Below are 20,427 nucleotides of genomic sequence, written 5' to 3'. Positions count from 1 at the left end.
GACTCCGCTGATACGAAGGGACTCTATGGAATTGTACAGGTCTAGTCGGAGGGACTCGGACCTGGGAAGACGGGATGGGAAGAACCGGGGAGGAGGCAGACGGACAAGCTCTATCTTGTAACCTAAAGATACGAGCTCTCGCACCCACCGGTCGTGGACCGCCTGAAGCCAGACTTGGTGAAACAAAAGTAAACGTCTGCCTACTCTGTTGGAGGCACTCCGTGGAGGCCTCCAGTCACTTAGCCGAGAACCTTTGAGTCCTAGATCCTCTGGATCTAGTAGACTGGGAATGCATTCTACCTCTCTGGTTGGCCGTATAAGAGAACCGAACGTCTCGGTCTTGATTGGGTCGACCCTGCACAGCAGAGCCCGATGTTGGAGCCCATCTAGCATTGCGAAAGGGTCTGAAACGGGCCAGAAATTGGCAGCGAAAAGGCTGTTTGATCCTCTGCTGAGGAAGAAACCTACTTTTCCCTCCAGTGGAGTCCGAAATCAGCTGGTCCAGTTTTTCCCCGAACAAACGACCTCCCAGATACGGTAGGGTTGTAAGCGACTTTTTAGAGGTAGAGTCATCCCGCCATGTTCTTAACCAGAGAGCCCTTCTAATAGCAACAGCGTTAGCAGCAGCCGAAGAGGCACAATCTGCAGCATCTAAGGATGCATTAATCAGAAAACTACCAGCGAGTGCAATCTGAGAAGACATTTCCGCCAATTCCGCTGACAAATCCCTTTCTTGAAGAGCCTTTGTTAAGGACTCTGACCAAGATATCATAGCCTTAGCAACCCAAGTTGCTGCGAAAGAAGGGAAAAGTGCCGAACTTGAAGCCTCAAAAACTGAACGCGCTAAACTCTCTATAAGACGATCCGTAGGATCTTTAATAGCCGATCCATTAGGGAGAGATAGCAACGTGTTAGAGGCTAAACGGGACACCGGAGGATCCACAGCAGGATTTTCGGCCCACAAAGCTCAGTAGCAAAGGGATACCTCGCCTTCAGAGCCCTTTGCCCCGAAAAACGCTTATCCGGGTGCTCCCGGTTACGTTGGATCATGTCCTCAAATTCAGGGTGAGAAGAAAACACCATATGGGCCCGTTTGGCCCGCTTAAATGAGACCTTATGATCTGAGGAAGAGGCGAGCTCGTCCTCTATCCCCAGGGACTGATTGACAGCCTCATTCAGACTATCTACCGACTCTTGAAAACCAGGATTTTCAAAATTGAGGGACCCCTCTGACTCATAATCTGTCTCAACTTCCCCACTCTCAGCTGGGGAAGGAGAACGTGACACAGAGCTCCAGGATGCAGAAGCACCTGAGGGCCTGGGCGACGCTGTGCGAATCCGCTTTCTATGAGTCTGCCTAGTGCGAGCGCGGCCCCTGCAGGCCGAAGGCTCCTGAGATCCCGAGGCCCTCTCTGAGGCGGATGGACTGCTGGCCCTAACAGCCGGGGTCTGAAGGGATTTGATCGCTTCAGTAAGGGACGCCATCGATTGCGTCAAAGACATACCCCATTCCGGCGGAACCGCCCCAGCCTCAGGGATTGCTGGGGAGCTGGCAGGGGGAGGCTCCTAGGTGCGTTCAGAATCGCAGGCCTCGCAAAGAGGGTTACTCTGGGCACGCGGGAAAGGGACACGACAGGCTGCACAAGCGGTATATAGCACCGTGTGAGCTTTAACCCTTCTAGACATAGTGATCCGTAAGGCTATATCCAGGGCCTGAGACTGGGAAAAAAATAGTGCTTCTGTCAGCAGGAGGGAGAAGCACTTACCCCAGTCCTGTGTCCCCACGATTACAGCGATGGACCCGAGCACGATGCGGAGTGACATGATGCAGCTTTTATCCCCAGACGACTTCAGGGGGCGGAACCGCCATGCTGCGATGCGGCTTGTAGCAGGCCTGAAGCCGGGGCCTCAATTTCTGCCCTCTCTGAAGGACCGGAAGTGAACGTGCCAGAGGGGGTGGAGCCTAACAGCGCGGTCTGCTGGGAGGAAGTCCAGGCCTAGAGCTACCCGGAAATGAAGCCGGGGCCTATCCCACGCCTGCTGGAGACCAGGCAGAGCCTGGGAAGGAGAGTGGTGCCGCCGTACAATGCAAAGCTGCCCGCCGAAAAACGGTGCTGGCGGTATAGCCCTCGCCTCACTGCAGTGCCGCAGTATAACCACAGCCGCGGCCAAAAAATAGAAAAAACGGCGCCGGAGGTACCGCACCGCAGCACGACCTCCGTCCGACACATGAAACACACCACAGAGCACCTCCAGGTAAATGCATAGTGCGCCTTGTCCGGCGCTCCCCTCTCCCAGAGAAAATACAGCGAGGGGGAGGCAAAAGACGGTGCAGGAACCCTAGCTCCGTTATCTACGAGGATAAGGAGAGGGACCGTCCACCACCCCATCTATCACCGCAGCAGCAGCAGGGTGTAGAAATCAGGGGGTCACACGGACATCATACGGGCGCCTATACAGCCTAGGGTCTAAATACCTTAGGGTGGTCAGGGCCAAGTCCGGTGAAAGATCCCACATAGCGGGGAAGGATACATGGGGAGATCCCACGTGCTCGCCCGTTGCCGGTTTGGGGAGATCGGACCCTCAAAAGGATCCGTCGCCCCTTCAATCCATAGACGTTGAAAACAGAGTCCAAAAGATCAGGACCCAGAGATGTGCCTCCTTGAGACACTAAGCATAAACTGGATTCCTCGGTAGCCAGTGTCAGGGTGTATACTACGGAGGAGGAGCTAACTTTTTTTCACGTTTACTTAGTGTCAGCCTCCTGGCGGCAGAAGCATACACCCACAGTCCTGTGTCCCCCAATGAGGCGAAGGAGAAAAAATGAACTTTTTTGAATTTACCAAATGGCTGCAATGAAACAAAGAGTGAAAAATGTAAAAGGGGTCTGAATACTTTCCGTACCCACTGTATGTGACGATGGAATATACAGATCGCTCTTGAGCAGTATATACTGCGGTCACAAAAAAAGAACCATTTATCGATCTAAGATATGATGGGAGTGATCACGTGCAAAAAGCATTTAATAACCACTGTGCATTTCAATCATTTTGTCTCTTGCAGCCTTTACCTCTCGGGACAATTATCTGTCCATCGCTGTACAGGACCTCTCCTTCTGACAGCGGTTTGTCCGGGGTGTCGGACTCTGTGACAGTGCTGCTCTCCTCGGTGGATGTTGAGGAGCTGGATGAAGAATGAGGAGGTGTCAATTCTCGTTTAGAAGGAACAATTGGCTTCTGTGTTTCAGGAGAAGTAACGGAGATTAGGCTCTTTGGTTCTTCTTCCTCAGCCACCGTCATTACACTAAGGAGCATATGTAAAGAAAACATGAATAAAAGAGAGAATGTGTGTATTTGTGTGCTGCATATTTGTTATGTTCACTATCATCCTGAGAATATCACACTATATTAGCCTTCCCTAATACACTACTACATAAGATGAGTACAATGTCGCCTCTATAACATACAATATTCCGTCTCCTGGCTGCATAGCAGGCCTGACTTGTTCTCCTAGGACCAAGCAGCTCCTGCTCTCACAGCACCCGGTGATCACACGACAACTGTGGCTGGAGAAGGAAGTGCGGTCAGCGCCTTCTATACTGTATAAACAAGCACTTGTTCAGTATTTAGTATACAACAACCAGGAAGGCAGAGATGGTGCTAAACCATCTCTGACTTCTCTTTGGGGAGTCTGTCTGTGTCTGACAGAAGGATCCTCACTCTTGCAACTACCATACTATGCAGTGACATTTTAGAACATCACTGGAGATTAAAATGCAGACTGTCCAGAGTCTGTGGGCAGTTCAGAAGTAGTTAAAGAGGACTCATCAGCACTATTCCCATGTCTGTTTTAGTACACAGTTTGTCACCAGGAAATAAAGTTGTAGCACAAGCCTTCAAATCCTGCAATGTTATTCCTCTTGAAAATGTATTAAAATTGAAAACTCCCATTTCAATAGAACATGAGAATGACGATGAACCTACGACTGTGATCAGAAACAAAGTTAGAGGCCCTAAAGCGCAAATCAAAATCCAAAACTAAATTCCGTGCAGGGCCAAGAAAATGGCCAAAATAAATAAAACATAAATTTTATTAAATTGAAAATAAAAAAAATAAAAGCAGACAATGACAGACATCAGGAGCAGCGGCGGAGACTCAACGGTGAACCTATTGCCCCAAGAATTTCAGAAAGGGGACAATTAATATACTACTTACACGGCATCTTTGTATAGCACGGCCTCTTTTAGGGAGTGTGGGTTTTCTTCTTCTAACGGCAGCTCAGTATTGCTCCAAGCATTGGGATGAGGACTCTTTATGGAAGACTGTTCTTCATGATCTTCTGATATAAGAGATATGGGAGTATTTGCTCTGACAGGAGAATCCACTGGTGTCATTGTAGGTGTAACCACCGAGGTTAGAGGAACAATTTTTCCTAAAAAATAAATAAATAAATAAATAAATAAAACTCACCATAAAATCCGTTTCCCCGAGCCACTCATTAGGGACACAGGACCATGGGTGTTATGCTGCTGCCACTAGGAGCATGACACTAGGTAAACACAAAAAAGATTATCTCCTCCTCTGCAGTATACACCCAGACACTGGCTCCAGCCGGAACCAGTTCTGTGACAAAGCAGTAGGAAATCAAGAAACATTACATGAGAGTATACAAACATCACACCACAGAACATACTCAAGCCTTCAGGCAAACAGGGAGGGTGCTGTGTCCCCCAGTGAGTGGCTCGGAGAAAAGGATTTTACAGTGAGTACACAAAAATCCCTGTTCTCCTTCGCCTCATTAGGGGACAAAGGCTCATGGGACGTCCTAAAGCAGTCCCTGGGTGGGTAACCAACATAACAGATCAGACCCCACGCACCAACTGTCTAGAGATGCACTACAGCCACCTGCAAGATCCCTCCGCCCAGGCCCGCATCTGCGGAAGCCTGAGTGTGAATGTTGTAGTGCTTCGAGAACGTATGCAGACTGGACCAAGTTGCAGCCTTGTAAACCTGTTGCGCCGACGCCTGGTGCCGAATGGCACAAGAGGCACCCACTGACCAAGTGGAGTGTGCCTTAATCCCCACCGGGATAGGCTCGTCTCTGACACAGTAAGACTCCTGAATAACAGAGAGTGTCCACCTGGCTATTGGGGACTTTGAAGTGGGGAATCCTCTCCTGTGGCCCTCAAGAAGAACGAATAGGGAGTCCATCTAAAGCAAGGACACAGTCTGTGAGACGTACCTTCTGAGAGCCCTCACCAGATCCAGAGAGTGTGAAAAGCCCTCTCAAAACGGTGTACTGGTGCCGGACAAAACGAGGGCAGGACAAGGACCTCGATAAGGTGAAAAGAAGAGACCAACTCTGGCAAGAAGGATGGGGGACGGTCTGAGAACAACCTTGCCCTGGTGAAAAATTAGGAAAGGAGCTCGACATGACAGGGCGGCTAGCTCCGATACCCACCTGACTGACAGCCTCGCGACAAGAAAAGCAACTTTCCATGAAAGGAAGGTCAGAGAGATGTCCTGCAGCGATTTGAAGGGAGATTCTTGTAGAGCACTCAGGACCAAGTTAAGGTCCCAGACATCCAAGGGCGTTCTATAGGGGGAACCACATGAGACCCCCTGAATGAAAGTCTTCACTTGCAACTTGGAAGCGATCCTGCACTGGAACAAAATGGATAAGGCAGAGATCTGACCTTTGAGGGAACTAAGCACTAGGCCCGAATCCAGACCAGTTTGAAGGAACTCCAAAATGGTGGGGATGGAGAAAAGGAGAGCAGCTCAACCACAGTCCCTGCACAATGCTAAAAATGTTTTCCAGGTGTGGTGATAAATGCGCCCCAATACTGGTTTCCGAGCGCTAATCATTGTGGAAACCACCTCTTGGGAGAACCCCGCTTGGGTTAGAACCAAGGATTCAACGGCCGGGCTGTTAAACACAGGGCCCCCGAGTTCTGGTGGCAAATCGGGCCCTGGGAGAGCAAATCTGGTTGATCGGAACGTCGACGACAAGCTTCACCAACTCAGCACACCACGCCCGGCGCGGCCAGTCCGGAGAGACTAGGATCACTGGAACCACTTCCGCCTTGATCTTCCTGATGACTGTTGGAAGTAATGGAAGAGGGGGAAACAAATACGGAAGATGAAACCGAAGCCACGGAAGGACCAGTGCGCATCCGACCCAATGGCCTCTGGATCCCTGGACCGAGCTATGAACTCGGGCGCCTTGGTGTTTAGTCTTGTAGAAAAGCCGCGGAGACACCATCATGTGTTTCTCAACGCAAGCAATGAATAGCCAGGTCTTTCACCGGGAAGGAACAACCACGGGAAGGGCAGCATCCAATAAAGGAAAACCACCTATGCCAAAACATGGTATCCATCCACAGACAGCTGTTTCGGGGTATTTGCCCCTCATCAGTGTGGAGTAGGAAACTGGCTATTAGGAGCAGTGCCTAGTGAAAAGACTATGAACATAAGGGTGAATGACCTCGGGGAGATCAAAACATCCAACACCGCGGCGACACCATCACGTGTTTCTCAACGCAGTGATCCAGAACACTGCCCCCATCCCTAATGGGAAATATGCAAATGCATGTAGAAAAGCCGCGGAGACACCATCACGTGTTTCTCAACGCAGTGATCCAGAACACTGCCCCCATCCCATTTCCCATTAGGAAAGGTCATTCACCCTTATGTTCTTGGTGTTTAGTCTTGATGCAATCTAATCTACGTCCGGAGTCACCCAGCGATAACAGATCTGTTGGAAACCTCCGGACGAAGTGACCACTCTCCCAAGGCGAGACCCTGACGGCTGAGAACGTCTGCCGCCCAGTTTTTCACGCCCGGGATGTGAACTGCTGAGATGACTGAGTGGTTCAACTCAGCCCAGCTGAGAATGTGTTCCACCTCGCGCATTGCCGCCCTGCTGTGGAGGCCCCCTTGATGGTTGATATATTCCACAGCCGTGACAATGTCCGATTGTATCCAGATGGAACAACGTGCCAGGAGGTGATGGAACCACCGCAGGGTCAACCGAATTGCCCAGATTTCCAGGACGTTGATCGTCTGAAGCGACTCCTGAGGTGACCAGCGCCCTTAAGCAGTGTGATGACGAAAGACGGCCCACCAGCGAAGAAGACTGGCGTCGGTGGTAACCACCAGCCATTGAACCAGGAGAAAGATTTGGGTGATGGGTGAGCAAAAAAACAAAGTCCACCACCTGACGGCCTGCTTCACCCGCGGGGACAAGCGACACAGCCGGTGAAGGGAGAAAGGGTTCCTGTTCCAGGCTGCTAGAAGGGCATGCTGCAGAGGATGGAGGTGTAACTGGGTGAAGGGAACAGCTTCCATCCCTGCCACCAACTTGCCAAGGACCCCCATGCTGAATCGGATGGAGTGAGGATATGGGCGAAAAAAGCGCCCGGGCTCCCTGTTGAAGGGCTAAGACCTTGTCTGAAGGTAGAATCACCAACCCTTGGGTGGTGTCCAGGATCATTCCTAAAAAGGATATCTGCTGAGCTGGGATGGGGAAAGATTTGTTTAGATTTAATAGCCAGCCCAGGCGAGAAAGTGCATCCAAGATGATACAGACGCACTCAGCGTAGGATTGGAAAGACGGCCTTTGATCAGAAGGTCGTCTAGGTATGGCAGAACTACCACGCCCCGAGAGAGCAGAATGGACATGATGACCACCATGACCGTTGTGAATACTCTGGGAGCGGTGGCGAGGCTGAAGGGCAAGGCTGTGAACTGGAAATGTTCCTTGAGCATGGCGAAGCGTAGGAACTTCTGGTGAGGGGGAAAAATTAGGAATGGGAAGGAAAGCATCCCGGATGTCGATGGATGCTAAGAACTCCCCCTTCTCTATTGAAGTGATGACGGAACGGAGGGACTCCATCCTGAAGCGCCGGACCCTGACAAACTTGTTTAGGAGTTTGAGGTCCAGAATGGGCCGCACCGTTCCGTCCTTCTTTGGAACCACGAATAAGTAAGAGTAGAACCCTTCAAATTTCTCGTTTTCTGGGACTGGAATAATGACCTCAATTTGGCGTAGCGTATCGATGGCTCAGTAGAAAGGCCGTGCCCTCGCCTCTGTTTTGCGGGGACGAGAAGGGAAGAACCGTGCCGGAGGGCGGGAGGAAAATTCTATCTTGTATGTGGAGGACACCAGGTTCCTGACTCATTCGTCGTGAACGACAGATAGCCAGGTATGACGAAACAGGAGAAAACGACCGCCTACTCTGCTGGTGTAGACCGGATAATGCCGGGAGTCATTGAGCCGAGAATCTATGGAACCTGGTTACTTTAGGTGTATATTGCTAGGGTCAGCCCTTCCATGAAGGGTTGGTCTTATACGAGACCCGGGGACCCTTGTCCCCACGAGGGGAAAGCCCCGATAAGGAAGAGGTGGTCGCATTGGACCAGCCGGGATTGCTGCGAAAGGACTGGAAATGCACCTGTTGCTGACGGCGGAAGGGTCACCTAGTCTTCTGCTGGAGCAGGAATTTACTTTTTCCTCATGTGGCATCAGAGATAAGCTGATCCAGCTTCTCTCCAAATAGACCACTCTGGTAAGGCAGAAACGTTAGGGACTTTTTGGACGCAGAGTTCGCTCGCCATTCCCTGAGCCACAGTGCTCGCCTGATGGTGATGGCGGTAGAGGCTGCAAGTGAAGCACAGTTAGCCGGGTCCAGGGAAGCGTGTACCAAGTATTCCCCAGCCAGGGAGATCTGATTGGCCAGATCTACTGCTTCCGGGGGAAGGCTACTATCCTGAATGGATCTGGTCAGGGTATCTGCCCAAGAGACCATTGCTTTAGCTGCCCACACAGTGGCAAAGGAGGGAAAGAGTGCCAAGCCAGATTCTTCAAAAACTGAGCGGGCAAGATTTTCTGACGGTCCATGGGGTCTTTAACAGAGGATCCATCTGGTAAGCATAAGAGGGTCTTGGTAGCCAGGCGAAATACAGGTGGATCAACTGGAGGGGATTCAGCCGATTCCTTCCGCAGAGCCAAAGAAAAAGGGTATCTCGCCTCCAGAGGCTTCTGACCTATGAAGCGTTTGTCCGGTCGCTCCCTATGCCGCAGAACTATGTCCTGAAACTCGGGATGGTTGGAGAAAACCCTGTGCAGGCGTTTGGTCCTCTTGAAGGACACAGAGTGATACGGGGCAGAGATAGAGTCCTCGTCAGCCTTCAAAGTTTGGATGACAATGAGACTATCCACCATCGCCTGATAATCCGGTGAGTCAGGGTGAGGGGCATGTCAGAATTGGACTCAGAGTCCTGGTCACTGCGAACCCCGGGTGAGGGGGAGCGGGAAACGGAGCTCACAGATGCCGAGGTGCGAGAGGGCCCGGGAGACGTGCTATGGATCTGTTTCCTAGATGTCTGTGGAGTTTTTAACTGAGAACGGGCCCTGCTGGCTGACGGTTCCCGAGAGGTAGAGGAACTCTCTAAGACAGGCAGACGAATGCCCCAACCCGTGGAGGGATCTTGGAGGGACTCAATTGCTTTAGCTAGTGAAGCCATGGACTGCGACAGTGACAAAGCCCACTCGGGGGGAACTAGGTACACTGGGTTTGGTAGTGGCAGAGAGCTCCTGAACGCATTTGGGATCACAGGCTTTGCAGAGAGGCGTAGTCTGTCCCCATGACAATGAAGTCGGGCAGGTGGGATATGAGGTGAAAAACACTATGTGTTTTGTTAGCCTTCTTGGATGTCTTAGAGAGTGACATGATGTACCCCAAAATGTCCCTAATTCTGCTGATAAGCTCCAATAGGATCGTGGCTAGTAAGCTCCAGAGACTACTGCAGAGAGGGGCTAATGAGTGTCGCAGCTCAGAGAACTTACCCAGGTCCTGTGGCCCTGTGAGATTAGTCCTCCCGGTGTACTGCGCTCCTCTGACCAGGCTGCGCTTGAGAAGAAGTGACCACTCTCTTCCAATGGAGCTGGGATGCGAGAGAAGCTCACCGTGTGCAGTGGAAGCCAGCTGCACATGTAGAGAGGTGGCCAGTAGAAAAAAGATGGCCGCCGGGAATTGCCAGAGAGAATTTCGCCGTGCCATCGTAAAGTGGGCGGAGCTTCCGGGTTGCAGCCGAGCATAGGCCGAAACCGGGGCCTAAATTTCCGACGCCGGATGGACCGTGCCAGGGAGCGTGGGGGATGGCGCCTAAAGTGCGCATACAGGAGCCCTCTGCCGGGGTTGCTGAGCCTTTCCGGAGCCTGAATGTCCTGGGCCCACACTTACCTGTGGCGTGCGTCCCGGTATGGAACCGCAGCAGGAGACGATGAATGACGTGCAGGACCCGGGCTGCTCTGACAGGTCAGCTGCTGTGAACGAACGGTGCAGGAACCATCCATCCATCATCCCTTTGTCAGAGAGGTGGAGAGGGACCGTCCGCCTCCTTCCAGCTCCGATGCTTATCAGTGGCGATGCAGTGGGGGCCGCACCGACTCCATAAGTGCCTCTGGACATCCTAGGGGTTAACTTCCTCAGGATGGGACAAGGTCATTGGACCGGCTGTAATAAGCCTGGATGCAGAGGGGGTTACATAGAGACGACACTCCATGGACTCCACTCCACTTCCCATCTGTTGTTGGTGTGGGGAGAGCGGTGCCCTGAAGGGACCCATCGCCCCTAAAAAAGACATCTCAGGCATACCGTGGTAAACAATGCATGAGGGGGTACGTGGAGGTGACACTCCACGTTCCGGTCTGTTGTAGGTTTGGGGAGAGCGGAGCCCTTAAGGGATCAGTCGCCCCTGTAATCCTTGAAAAAAATGAAAAAAAATAAAAATAGATGTGTTCTGAAGGACACGTGCCTCCTACTGACACTAAGCTTGAACTCGTTCGGCTGGAGCCAAAGGCAGGTGTATACTGCAGAGGAGGAACTAATCTTTTTGTGTTTACTTAGCGCTCTCCTGAGACAACTTCTTTAAGTATACCAGTTTCTGGGAAGTCCAATACATCTGTCCTTTAAATTAGATTTAATGGTTAGTTCCCTAAGGCAAAAGTCACACGACAGACTGCACAATGACTACTATATGAGCAATTTTGCACATGGACCAGTACAGGATGCATTAGTAACTGGTCCGATAACATGAGTGCTGGTCTGAACCTAACCTAAAGCTAACCTGGTTCTTGCTGAAGTTCAGGTCCATCCAGTGATGTCTGTGGAGAGAGTTCAGGTGTTCTCACTATCATCTCTCTTGGAGGAGGAACAGGAGATGATGGTGGCGTGCACTGAGGAGTGGGAACTGCAGTAATCTCGACAGGCTGCAGAGAGGAAAATATTACATCACTGCCAACAGGAGATTAACAAACACATCTTCCCTGACCATCACACCAAAAATGCCAAGAACTCTGCCCTCGTAGTTGATGAATCTGATAACCCACACAACCGCCACCTCCCCGATCATGAAATATGGATGGGGCATCAGTGAGGGGCGAACAAATGATGGCAAAAAAAAGCGCTTCCTTTCCAGCCACATTTTATATACCTGGACAATGGTCTGCTCTGGTGGAGAAGGAGCATGTTGAGTCTTTCTTTCAGCCAGTATCATGGCAACTTTCTCTGCCATGAACTCTTCGACATATTGCCGGATCAGGCCGGACTCTATAGGAACACCAGGGGTATCTACGAGGATAACTAATTATTGTTTGTGCATCTAGATATTATTGTACTGTAATCAATGATGAGCAATTGTGCCAAGCAATTATAAAGTCGACAAATCTGATCACAGAAATTAAGGGGTCTCAGAGTAGAATATAGCCTGGTGTAGTCTCAGGGACAGCCCTCCGTGTAGATGTACTGTGACACTGAGCCTAATGCTGACCATATACATTAGGTGTGATCAGATGAGTCTACCATTTTTATGGGACTGGATGGCCAACTAATAGATATGGTAGCCCCTAGGCTCTCGGGAACATGAACTTCCGGGTTGTGGGATCCCAGCATGGAGAGCGGATCGCAGAAACCTTCACGCAGTGAAAGAGATCTCACTCTGTACACGAATTCACCACTGCTGTGTCCTTTACTAAGCGGTTACCGAACATTTAGAAAGGTACGCAGGAACACTGGATTAGTCCAAATTGCAAGATCTTTTTTTCCACTGTGAAAACAGCTACTAGGGTTATGGGATCCCGTACTGCATACCAGGATCCCACAACACGGATGTCCTAGCAAAAGTCAAGCCCTTTTAGAAGATAAGGGGGTCACGTCTTACAATAACTTACATTTAGAAATAATCACCAGTCTGAGGGGTGCGCATTATTTTATTAAATAAAAAAGGCAGCCACAGACTGGTGAAAGGTCCTCTTTACATTTTTGGCTTGGAAGACAAAAGTCTGATTATGAAAAAAAAAAAAAAAATCACGAGGGTCCCATCAAAGAAAGGTACTCTGCCGTGGCTATTGGGCGCACAATATGGCAAAGTTATTCGCCAAGTACCTCCATTGTATAAGTATATTCTATATGGTAGTAATGTAATTTATGCTTCAAACATATATCTTGGCACTTACAGTGGCTGCGGTGGTTTTTTGACACTAATATGCTCCACAACATAAAAGTGTCAAAACTGTGCAGTCCAAAAGCCGCAAGAATCAATGACACAACAATCAACTTACAGATATCAGAAGACATGGATTCACTGCTGTCGCTGCTGGACGGGGCGACGTGAGGAATTATGTCCTGTCGCTTTGAATGCATTTCACTGATGACTCGGTCAAAGATTTCCTGCTCCAACCTGAAAGATATGAAAAAAAATTCCTGTAACTTCTACTCTTCCAGTATCACAAGAGATGAAAACGTGACGTTTTGGCACCAAGTCCATACATAAGCCCCTTTGGGACAGGTAATGTTTCATTAAGGGAGAAAGCAAAACACTAGAGGAGGTTTTATATTAGTAGGACGATGTCCATCAAGTGCGCTAGTCTCATGAGTCTTCTTAAACAACTCCAAGTAGAAACTAGTTTACGAAAGTGGCGAAAAACCTTGATGAAATGAGTTAATTTCCTGTCCACGTTTCCCAACGCATTCAGACATGATAGAAAAAAGTGAAAGAATTGATGTAATGTAGCTCTTACCTGCTGGCCAATCTGTTGACCATTGTCTCTCTCCTTAGAGTGATCCCATCCAGAACATCAGAGTCTGTCTGTAGAGCAGGAGCTGGAGGAGGAAAGGGAATTCCACCATACTGCGGTGGATTTGTATCCCCGAAGCCATCAAGCTCCAATAAAGGCTCTGGGACGTTCTCGACCTGATCGTCCTAGACAAAAAATCCATCATTTTAATACAATGATCCCTAGTGCTCAGCAAGTGAGAAGAGTACGGTAGATTTTGGGGTATTTCTGGAGTGCGGGGTGTAATCAGCTAAGGTGACATACACAGGGACGCTAATCTATACGGTCACTACGGGTTCTCTAGCTACCCCATCTTCAGCTTGATAGGAATAAGAGCACGATGAAGGACATGATTGTCTTTAATGTAAAGCTACACTGCAAAAAGCTATAATATAGCTCCAGTAAAGCACATTATTCAGAGTGCTGCCATTACATGCTCAGGGATCAGTACAACACATAAGTGAACTTTTACCGGAGTGACGTCCGCTTCTTGTATAGAGCTACCCGGAAGGGCGAGGATTTCTTCTTCTGTTTCAACATATTCTGGCATCTTAAAAAAAATAATAATATAGGGATTTTTGTGTACTCACCGTAAAATCCTTTTCTCCGAGCCATTCATTGGGGGACACAGACCGTGGGTGTATGCTGCTGCCACTAGGAGGCTGACACTAAGTGATATAAAGAAAGTTAGCTCCTCCTCTGCAGTATTCACCCTCCTGCTGGCTCTCAGCTAACCAGTTCGGTGCAAAAGCAGTAGGAGATCAATAATATATGAGCGTATAGCATGTCACATTATATATGACAGTATAGCATGTCAAATTATAAAACAAGCACAATCTAATAATAGGGTGGGAGCTGTGCCCCCAATGAATGGCTCGGAGAAAAGGATTTTACAGTGAGTACTCAAAAATCCCTATTTCTCCTTCGCCTCATTGGGGGACACAGACCGTGGGACGTCCCAAAGCAGTCCCTGGGTGGGGACAAGATCAGATCATGCCCTGTGTATCCACTACTTACAAGTGCACCACTGCGGCCTGCAGAGTCCGCCTGCCCAGACTCACATCTGTGGAAGTCTGGGAATTATAGCGCTTCAAGAATGCATGCGGACTGGACGAACACGCAAGCTTGCAGGCGTGCTTTGCGGACGCCTGGTGCCTAGAACCCAAGAAACCTTGATAGACAGGGAGATAGGATGACATCTAACACGGAAGGACTCCAGGATGGTGTAACGAATCCACCAGGCTAACTTGGCCGATGAAACGACTAAACCCTTCCTGTAACCGTCAGGAAGCCGTCCTCTTACCGTGAAGTAGTCCAAATAAAGTGTCCAACATTCGGAAGGACGCCGTCCTCGAGACGTACCTACTCAGAGCACTCACTTCGTCCAGAATATAGGGAACCCATTCCGTTTTGTGGACTGGTGCTGAAAGAGATGAGGGAAGAATGATGCCCTCATAACTGTGGGAATACAATACCACCTTGGTAACAAGGGACGGGGATGGCCTGAGGACAACCTTGCCTTGATGGTAATAAGAAAAATTTTTTTTTGAAAGAACGGAGCGGCTAGCTCCAAAAACTCGTCAGGATGAGGAGATCGCAGAGAAAATAAAGCGACCTTCCCTGATAGTAAAGTCTGTCCGGATCAAAAGGAGTCTACTGTAAGACTCCCAGGACCATTAAGGTCCCAAAGATCTAACGGTATGCGATAGGGAAGAACCACATGTCAAGACTCACTTCGAGGAAGTCCATATTTGCAGTTTTGTTGCAATAAGACGGAAAAATACTAGTTCCGCAAACAAGAAAACCTGACATGGTTAGTGCGGATCTCCCAGGATCACTGGGGCCCTTCCTGCTTCCGAAAAGATCTTGGAAGTATTGGAAGAGGGGTTATGGAAACTGGTACCTTGGAAGAACCAGAGCATGCACTGCGATGGCTTTTGGATCTGGAGGCCGAACCATGAACTAGAGTACATTGGCGTTCAGTCTGGACACCATCCGACCTACATCTGGAGTGCTCCAGAGAAGACAGATCTGATGGAAGACTTCCGGGTGAAGTTCCCACTCACATGAGGCGGGACCCTGACGGCGTCTGCCGCCCAGAGTTCTACTCCTGAGATGTGTAGTGCAGAGATCACCGAATGATAGATCGTGGTCCAACAGAGAATGTGAGGTACCTCTGCCATGACGCCTGATCGTGGGTACCTGCTAGATGATTGACGTATGGCACAGACGTGGGATTGTCCGACTGAATCGGATGGGGTGACCCGCCAGAAGGCAGTGGACCTGCTGTAGAACTAGATCTCCAGAAAGACTGTTTGACCCGCAGAAAACGAGAGGAGCAAAGGAAACCGCTTCCATTGTCGTCATCATTTTTCCTCAGAACCCTCCTACCAAATCGAATGGAATGAGGGGATGAGTGAACAAGTGCGCAAGCTCCCTGATGTAGGGACACGGCCTTGTCTCAAGGGAGAATCACCAACCTTCTGGAAGATTCCAGGATCATCCTCAAAAAGGATATCTGCTGGGCTGGAGATGAGGAAAAACTTGTCTAAGTTTAGCTGCCAGCCCAGGAGAGAGAGGGTATCACAAGAGATATAGATGATTCAGCGGAGGGCTGGAAGAGCGGCTAGAAAGTCGAGCAGATAGGGCAGGACGATCACGCCTCTAGGGTGCAAGAGGAACATGACAGCTGCCATAACCCTTGCTAACACTCTGGGTGCGGTAGCAAGGCCGAAGGACAAGGTCGTGATTTGAAAATGCTGTTCGCGAAGGGAAAGCAAAGGAATTTTTGAAGAGGGGAAAACATAGGAATGTGAAGGTAAGCATCCCAAATGTCGGTGGATGCCAGAAACTCCACCTTTTTCCATTGAAGTAATGGCTGAGCGGAGGAACTCCATCTGAAGAAGGGGGACCTTGTCACTTGGTAGAAGTTTGAGGTTCAGGGTCGGTCTTACTTTACGGTCACTGATCCACTGCTGGTTGGGTCTATAGGAAACATGCGATCCTTTGTTCCTGCGTGGGGAACACTCCCAACTTCTCACCGAATAACCGATCACTCTAATTCCCCCATGGACAGCACCTGGTAACACGCTATTGCATTTGCAATCTGACCACCCTCATGGATAATGGGCGCCGGCCGCTTGTAAACATCTAGTGGTATTATCCACTATATCTTTCCTTGTTTGGATACTATTTGTATGGTGGCTGGGGTTAATAGGACTTGTGTGATCAGGCACCAGGTGGTTTACTTGGTAGCGCATTGGAATTCGACACAACTTATGGTTGGCAGGGTGCATGAATGCTATACTATACCTGAATAGGATATTTATTGTTGTACTCCTCGTGTCCTTGCATCAAAACTGTGGGATATCATAATCTATATTGGTTTATGGTATGTATTGGGTCAGCTGGCAGCATATTGTATAGTGTGTTTAATATTTAGCTAACAGGATGTATAAGTATTTTTCTGCATCTGACCAGATAATTCCGTGTATCTTATATTTGTGCACTGTCAGTTTGCTTTCTTGTCCGTTTGGGGTGACCATGTATGGGCTACTTAGCCATGTTGGCTTTTAAATGTTTTAAATTGTGTGACTTGCCTTGCCTTTTTGTATAGTTATGTTAATAAAATTCAATATTTAAGGTTGATCCCAATAGTGTGAATACCTTTTTTCTTGTTTTATTTTTTCCAGAAGGGGGACCTAGTCAAGCTTGGTAGAAGTTTGAGATTCAGGGTCGGTCTTACTTTTCGGTCACTGATCCACTGCTGGTTGGGTCTATAGGAAACATGCGATCCTTTATTCCTGCGTGGGGAACTGTTGTGAATTCCGTTCTCGGGCTCCCTCCTGTGGTCATGAGTGGTATTGTGTGAGTTTGTTCTTGGGCTCCCTCTGGTGGCCTTTAGCGATATGACTGGTCTTGGCTGGGCTCAGCTGTTTCATCTCCTGCTAGGCTGGGCCTATTTAACTCACCTGGACCTTTAGATGTCGCCTGCTGTCGGTGTGTTCAGTCCTGATCCTGTGCTCTCCTGAATATTCCTTGTGACCAGTCTCCTGCTATGAGAAGCTAAGTTTGCTTGTTCAGTTTCTCATTATTTCCTTGAAAACGTTTCTCATTGTATTATGAGTTCAGCCCAGCTTGCTTTTATGTGATTTTTTGCTTGCTGGTTAGTTCTGGGGTGCAGAGTGCACCCCTCACATCGTGAGTCGGTGTGGGGGTTCTTGTATTCTCTGCGTGGTTTACTTTTGATAATTTTTGTACTGACCGCACAGACACCTATCTATTTTCTGCCTATCTAGTATTAGCGGGCCTCATTTGCTAAACCTGTTTCATCTCTACGTTTTCCCCTTAACTCACCGTTATTATTTGTGGGGGGCTATCTAAAACTTTGGGGATATTTCTCTGAGGCAAGTGAGGTCTTTGTTTTCTCTCTAGGGGTAGTCAGTTTCTCAGGCTGTGACGATTCGTCTAGGTTTTCAGGTAACGTTCCACAGCTGCCTTTAGTGTGTTTGGATAGGATCAGGATTGCGGTCAGTATAGCTTCCACATCCCCAGAACTTGTCCTATATATTCAGGGTATATGTGTCAGGTCAGTTTGAGATCCTACCACCAGGATCATAACAGGGAACACTCCCAACTTCTCACCGAATAACCGATCACTCTAGTAAGGGAGTGATGTCAGAGGCCTTTTGAAAGCAGAGTACGCTTCCATTCTCTGAGCCATAATGTCCTTCTGAGTGTAATGGCATTTGCTGCTGACAGCGCCGCGGAAGTAGACGCATCCGAGAGGCGTGAAGCAGCTAGTCTCCTTGCTCAAGAAATTTGATTGACCAGCTGTACCGTCTTCAGGAGAAGGTTACGGTTGGAAATCAAAGTAGTTAAGGTCTCTGACCAGGAGACCATTGCTCTAGCAACACATGCGGCGGCTAAGGGTAGAGCGCTGAACTGGAGGTCGCAAGACGGAACAAACCAAATTTGCTATCTGACAGTCCTTGTATTTTTAATTGATGACCCATCAGGCAGGGATACTGGTAGGTATACCACAGGAGATTCTACCCGGTTAATATGCCAAGTGACAGAATGCACGGCTGCATGCAGAAGGTCAGGAAAAGCTGTCTCTTGCTATCGCCGCTCTCTTTTGATGGTGCGGAGTTAAAATGATGAACCCTCAATCCACCATCCTCTTAACAGGGAAGTGGAGAGGGATCGTCCGCCTTCTTGCATCATCTGCTAAATAGTGGAGATGCAGAGTGGGTGTTCGGATGCCAAAAAGGGAGCCTCTGTACATCCATAGAGTTAAGGTCCCCGGGTGGACAGGGCTGGTTGTCCGGCATTAGGCCTGGCTGTAGAAGAGGATACATGGAGGCGACACTCCATGTGCTCGTCTATTGATGGTGTGGGGAGACCGGTGCCCTTTAAAAGGACCCGTCACCCCTAAGAATCAGACCAGGCATGGCATATCACGTCTTAGGTGGGTATACGTGGAGGGACACCCCACGTGTTTGCATATTGGCTGAAAAAGGATTCCGCGCTTGCAGAGGTTTCTGTCCAGTGGATCGCTTATCCGGAAGCTCCCTGTCCGGGTGAATGGCAAATGCTCTGCTGGGAGTTTAGTCTCCTTATGAGGGACACTGCGTGATCTAGAGTAGAACCGAAGTCCTCGTCAATCTACAGAGATTGGTTGACGATATCAATAGGCAAATCCATCCTTTTCTTAAGTTCTGGAGTCCAGAACCAAGGCAATATCCGATCCATATTCAGAGGCTTGTTCTCAGCAAATCATTGGCGAGGAATCAGGAAATGAAACTTCCATTTTCTAGGCGCGTGTACGTTTCTAGACGCCTGTACGTTTCTAGAAAACTCCTGCTAGCCAACGGCTCACATGAAGGAAAGGGACCATCTATATTGGTCCTGTGAGCACTCCGAGCCACAGAGGGTTCACGGTGGGATTCAATCTCTTGGTCAGAGAATGCATGGGTTGCGGCAGTGACGAAGCCCACTCAGGGAACTAGGTACTCTGGGATAAGCTGAGATCGGCGGCGGAGGGCTCTTGAGCTCATTTAGAGTGACCGGCTTTGGACTGGTCATGAGCCTTTAAGACCAGGGAATACTGGTTCTGTGCCCTTAAGACCAGGGAATGCTGGTCATGTGCCCTTAAGACCAGGGAATACTGGTCATGTGCCTTTAAGACGAAGGAATACTGGTCATGTGCCTTTAAGACCAGATGAGGGAATATGGGTCATGTGCCTTTAAGACCAGGGAATACTGGTCATGTACCTTTAAGACTAGGGAATATTGGTCGTGTACTTTTAAGACCAGGCAGGAGATACTGGACATGTGTGTTTAAGCACAGGGGGAAGATGCACGGGAAGAAAGCAGTACTTCCTTACCCGGTTGCAGAGTCGTTGTGCCCCTTTAATGCAAAACCATAGCGTGTGTGTGTGTGTGTGTGTGTGTGTGTTGGCAGGGTGGACCAAGATGGCCACCTGTAGTTGCAGAGGTGGTAAAGTCTCCCAGAGAGTGAGAGGTGGCAATTTGGGGGCGGAGCCACAAACGTTATGTGGGCGGAGCCTAGTGACTTCCATGAATAGGCCCAAGCCGGGGCCTAGATTTCTGCAGGCGGCGGGAGCAATACCAGGGGTAGAATAGAGGGGCGTTGCTGAGAAGTGAGCATTCCCGTGCTAGGTGAGAAGCGCCAGAAAAGGAGGGCGTAGCCGCCTTACCGCGCCATAGTGCGGGCGCGGCTTCCGGGATGCGGCCTACACATCGGCCGAAGCCGGGGGCTAAATTTTTGCAGCCGGCCGGAGCATTACCTCAGGGAGGTGGGCAACAGGGAAGCGGAGGCTGCCTGTCAGCATGTGAATATCCCGCTGCAGAGGCCCATCGCTGACTGGATCCACTCACCATCGGTGCGCGTCCTGGCATGGAGCCGCCACCGATGACTGCAGGTCGGGTATTGCAGCGTTGACGGTGCAGAGATAAACCTCAATCCACCATCCCTTTGTTAGGGAGGTGGAGAGGAACCGTCCGCCTCCTTGTGCCATCCGCTTTCACAGTGGTGGGACAGTGGGGGCTGCACGGACGCCATAGAGAGGGGCCCTCTGTACATCCACGGAGTTCAGCCCCCGGGTGGACAGGGCCAGTTGTCCGGCATTAGGCCTGGCTGCAGAAGAGGGTACGTGGAGGCGACACTCCATGTGCTCGTCCGTTCAGGGTGTGGGGAGATCGGTGCCCTTGAAGGGACCTGTCGCCCCTAGGAATCAGCTCAGGCATGGCACGTCGCAGGAGAGGATATGGAGAGGCGACAC

The 20,427-nt window shown here is 49.7% G+C and overlaps 1 protein-coding gene across 2 annotated transcripts in view; it reads right to left on the bottom strand.

The window, feature by feature from the left end:
- The window catches only part of KIAA0586 (KIAA0586 ortholog), a 190,386-nt gene that overhangs the window by 97,106 nt on the left and 72,853 nt on the right, over nucleotides 1-20,427 (bottom strand). Inside the window, exons 19-25 of one of the 2 annotated variants that reach the window (XM_077265055.1) lie at nucleotides 13,593-13,670; nucleotides 13,085-13,266; nucleotides 12,626-12,744; nucleotides 11,500-11,636; nucleotides 11,134-11,275; nucleotides 4,216-4,432; nucleotides 3,071-3,303 (exon numbers count right to left, since the gene is read on the bottom strand). In XM_077265055.1, coding sequence (XP_077121170.1) covers nucleotides 3,071-3,303; nucleotides 4,216-4,432; nucleotides 11,134-11,275; nucleotides 11,500-11,636; nucleotides 12,626-12,744; nucleotides 13,085-13,266; nucleotides 13,593-13,670 — 1,108 coding nt within the window. The remainder of the gene's footprint in view (nucleotides 1-3,070; nucleotides 3,304-4,215; nucleotides 4,433-11,133; nucleotides 11,276-11,499; nucleotides 11,637-12,625; nucleotides 12,745-13,084; nucleotides 13,267-13,592; nucleotides 13,671-20,427) is intronic. The other variant, XM_077265065.1, reaches the window with a different exon arrangement.

This window comes from Ranitomeya variabilis, chromosome 1, assembly GCF_051348905.1.
Source record: "Ranitomeya variabilis isolate aRanVar5 chromosome 1, aRanVar5.hap1, whole genome shotgun sequence".
In the NCBI taxonomy this organism is placed as follows: domain Eukaryota; kingdom Metazoa; phylum Chordata; class Amphibia; order Anura; family Dendrobatidae; genus Ranitomeya; species Ranitomeya variabilis.
This window is presented reverse-complemented; position numbering and strand designations above follow the sequence as displayed.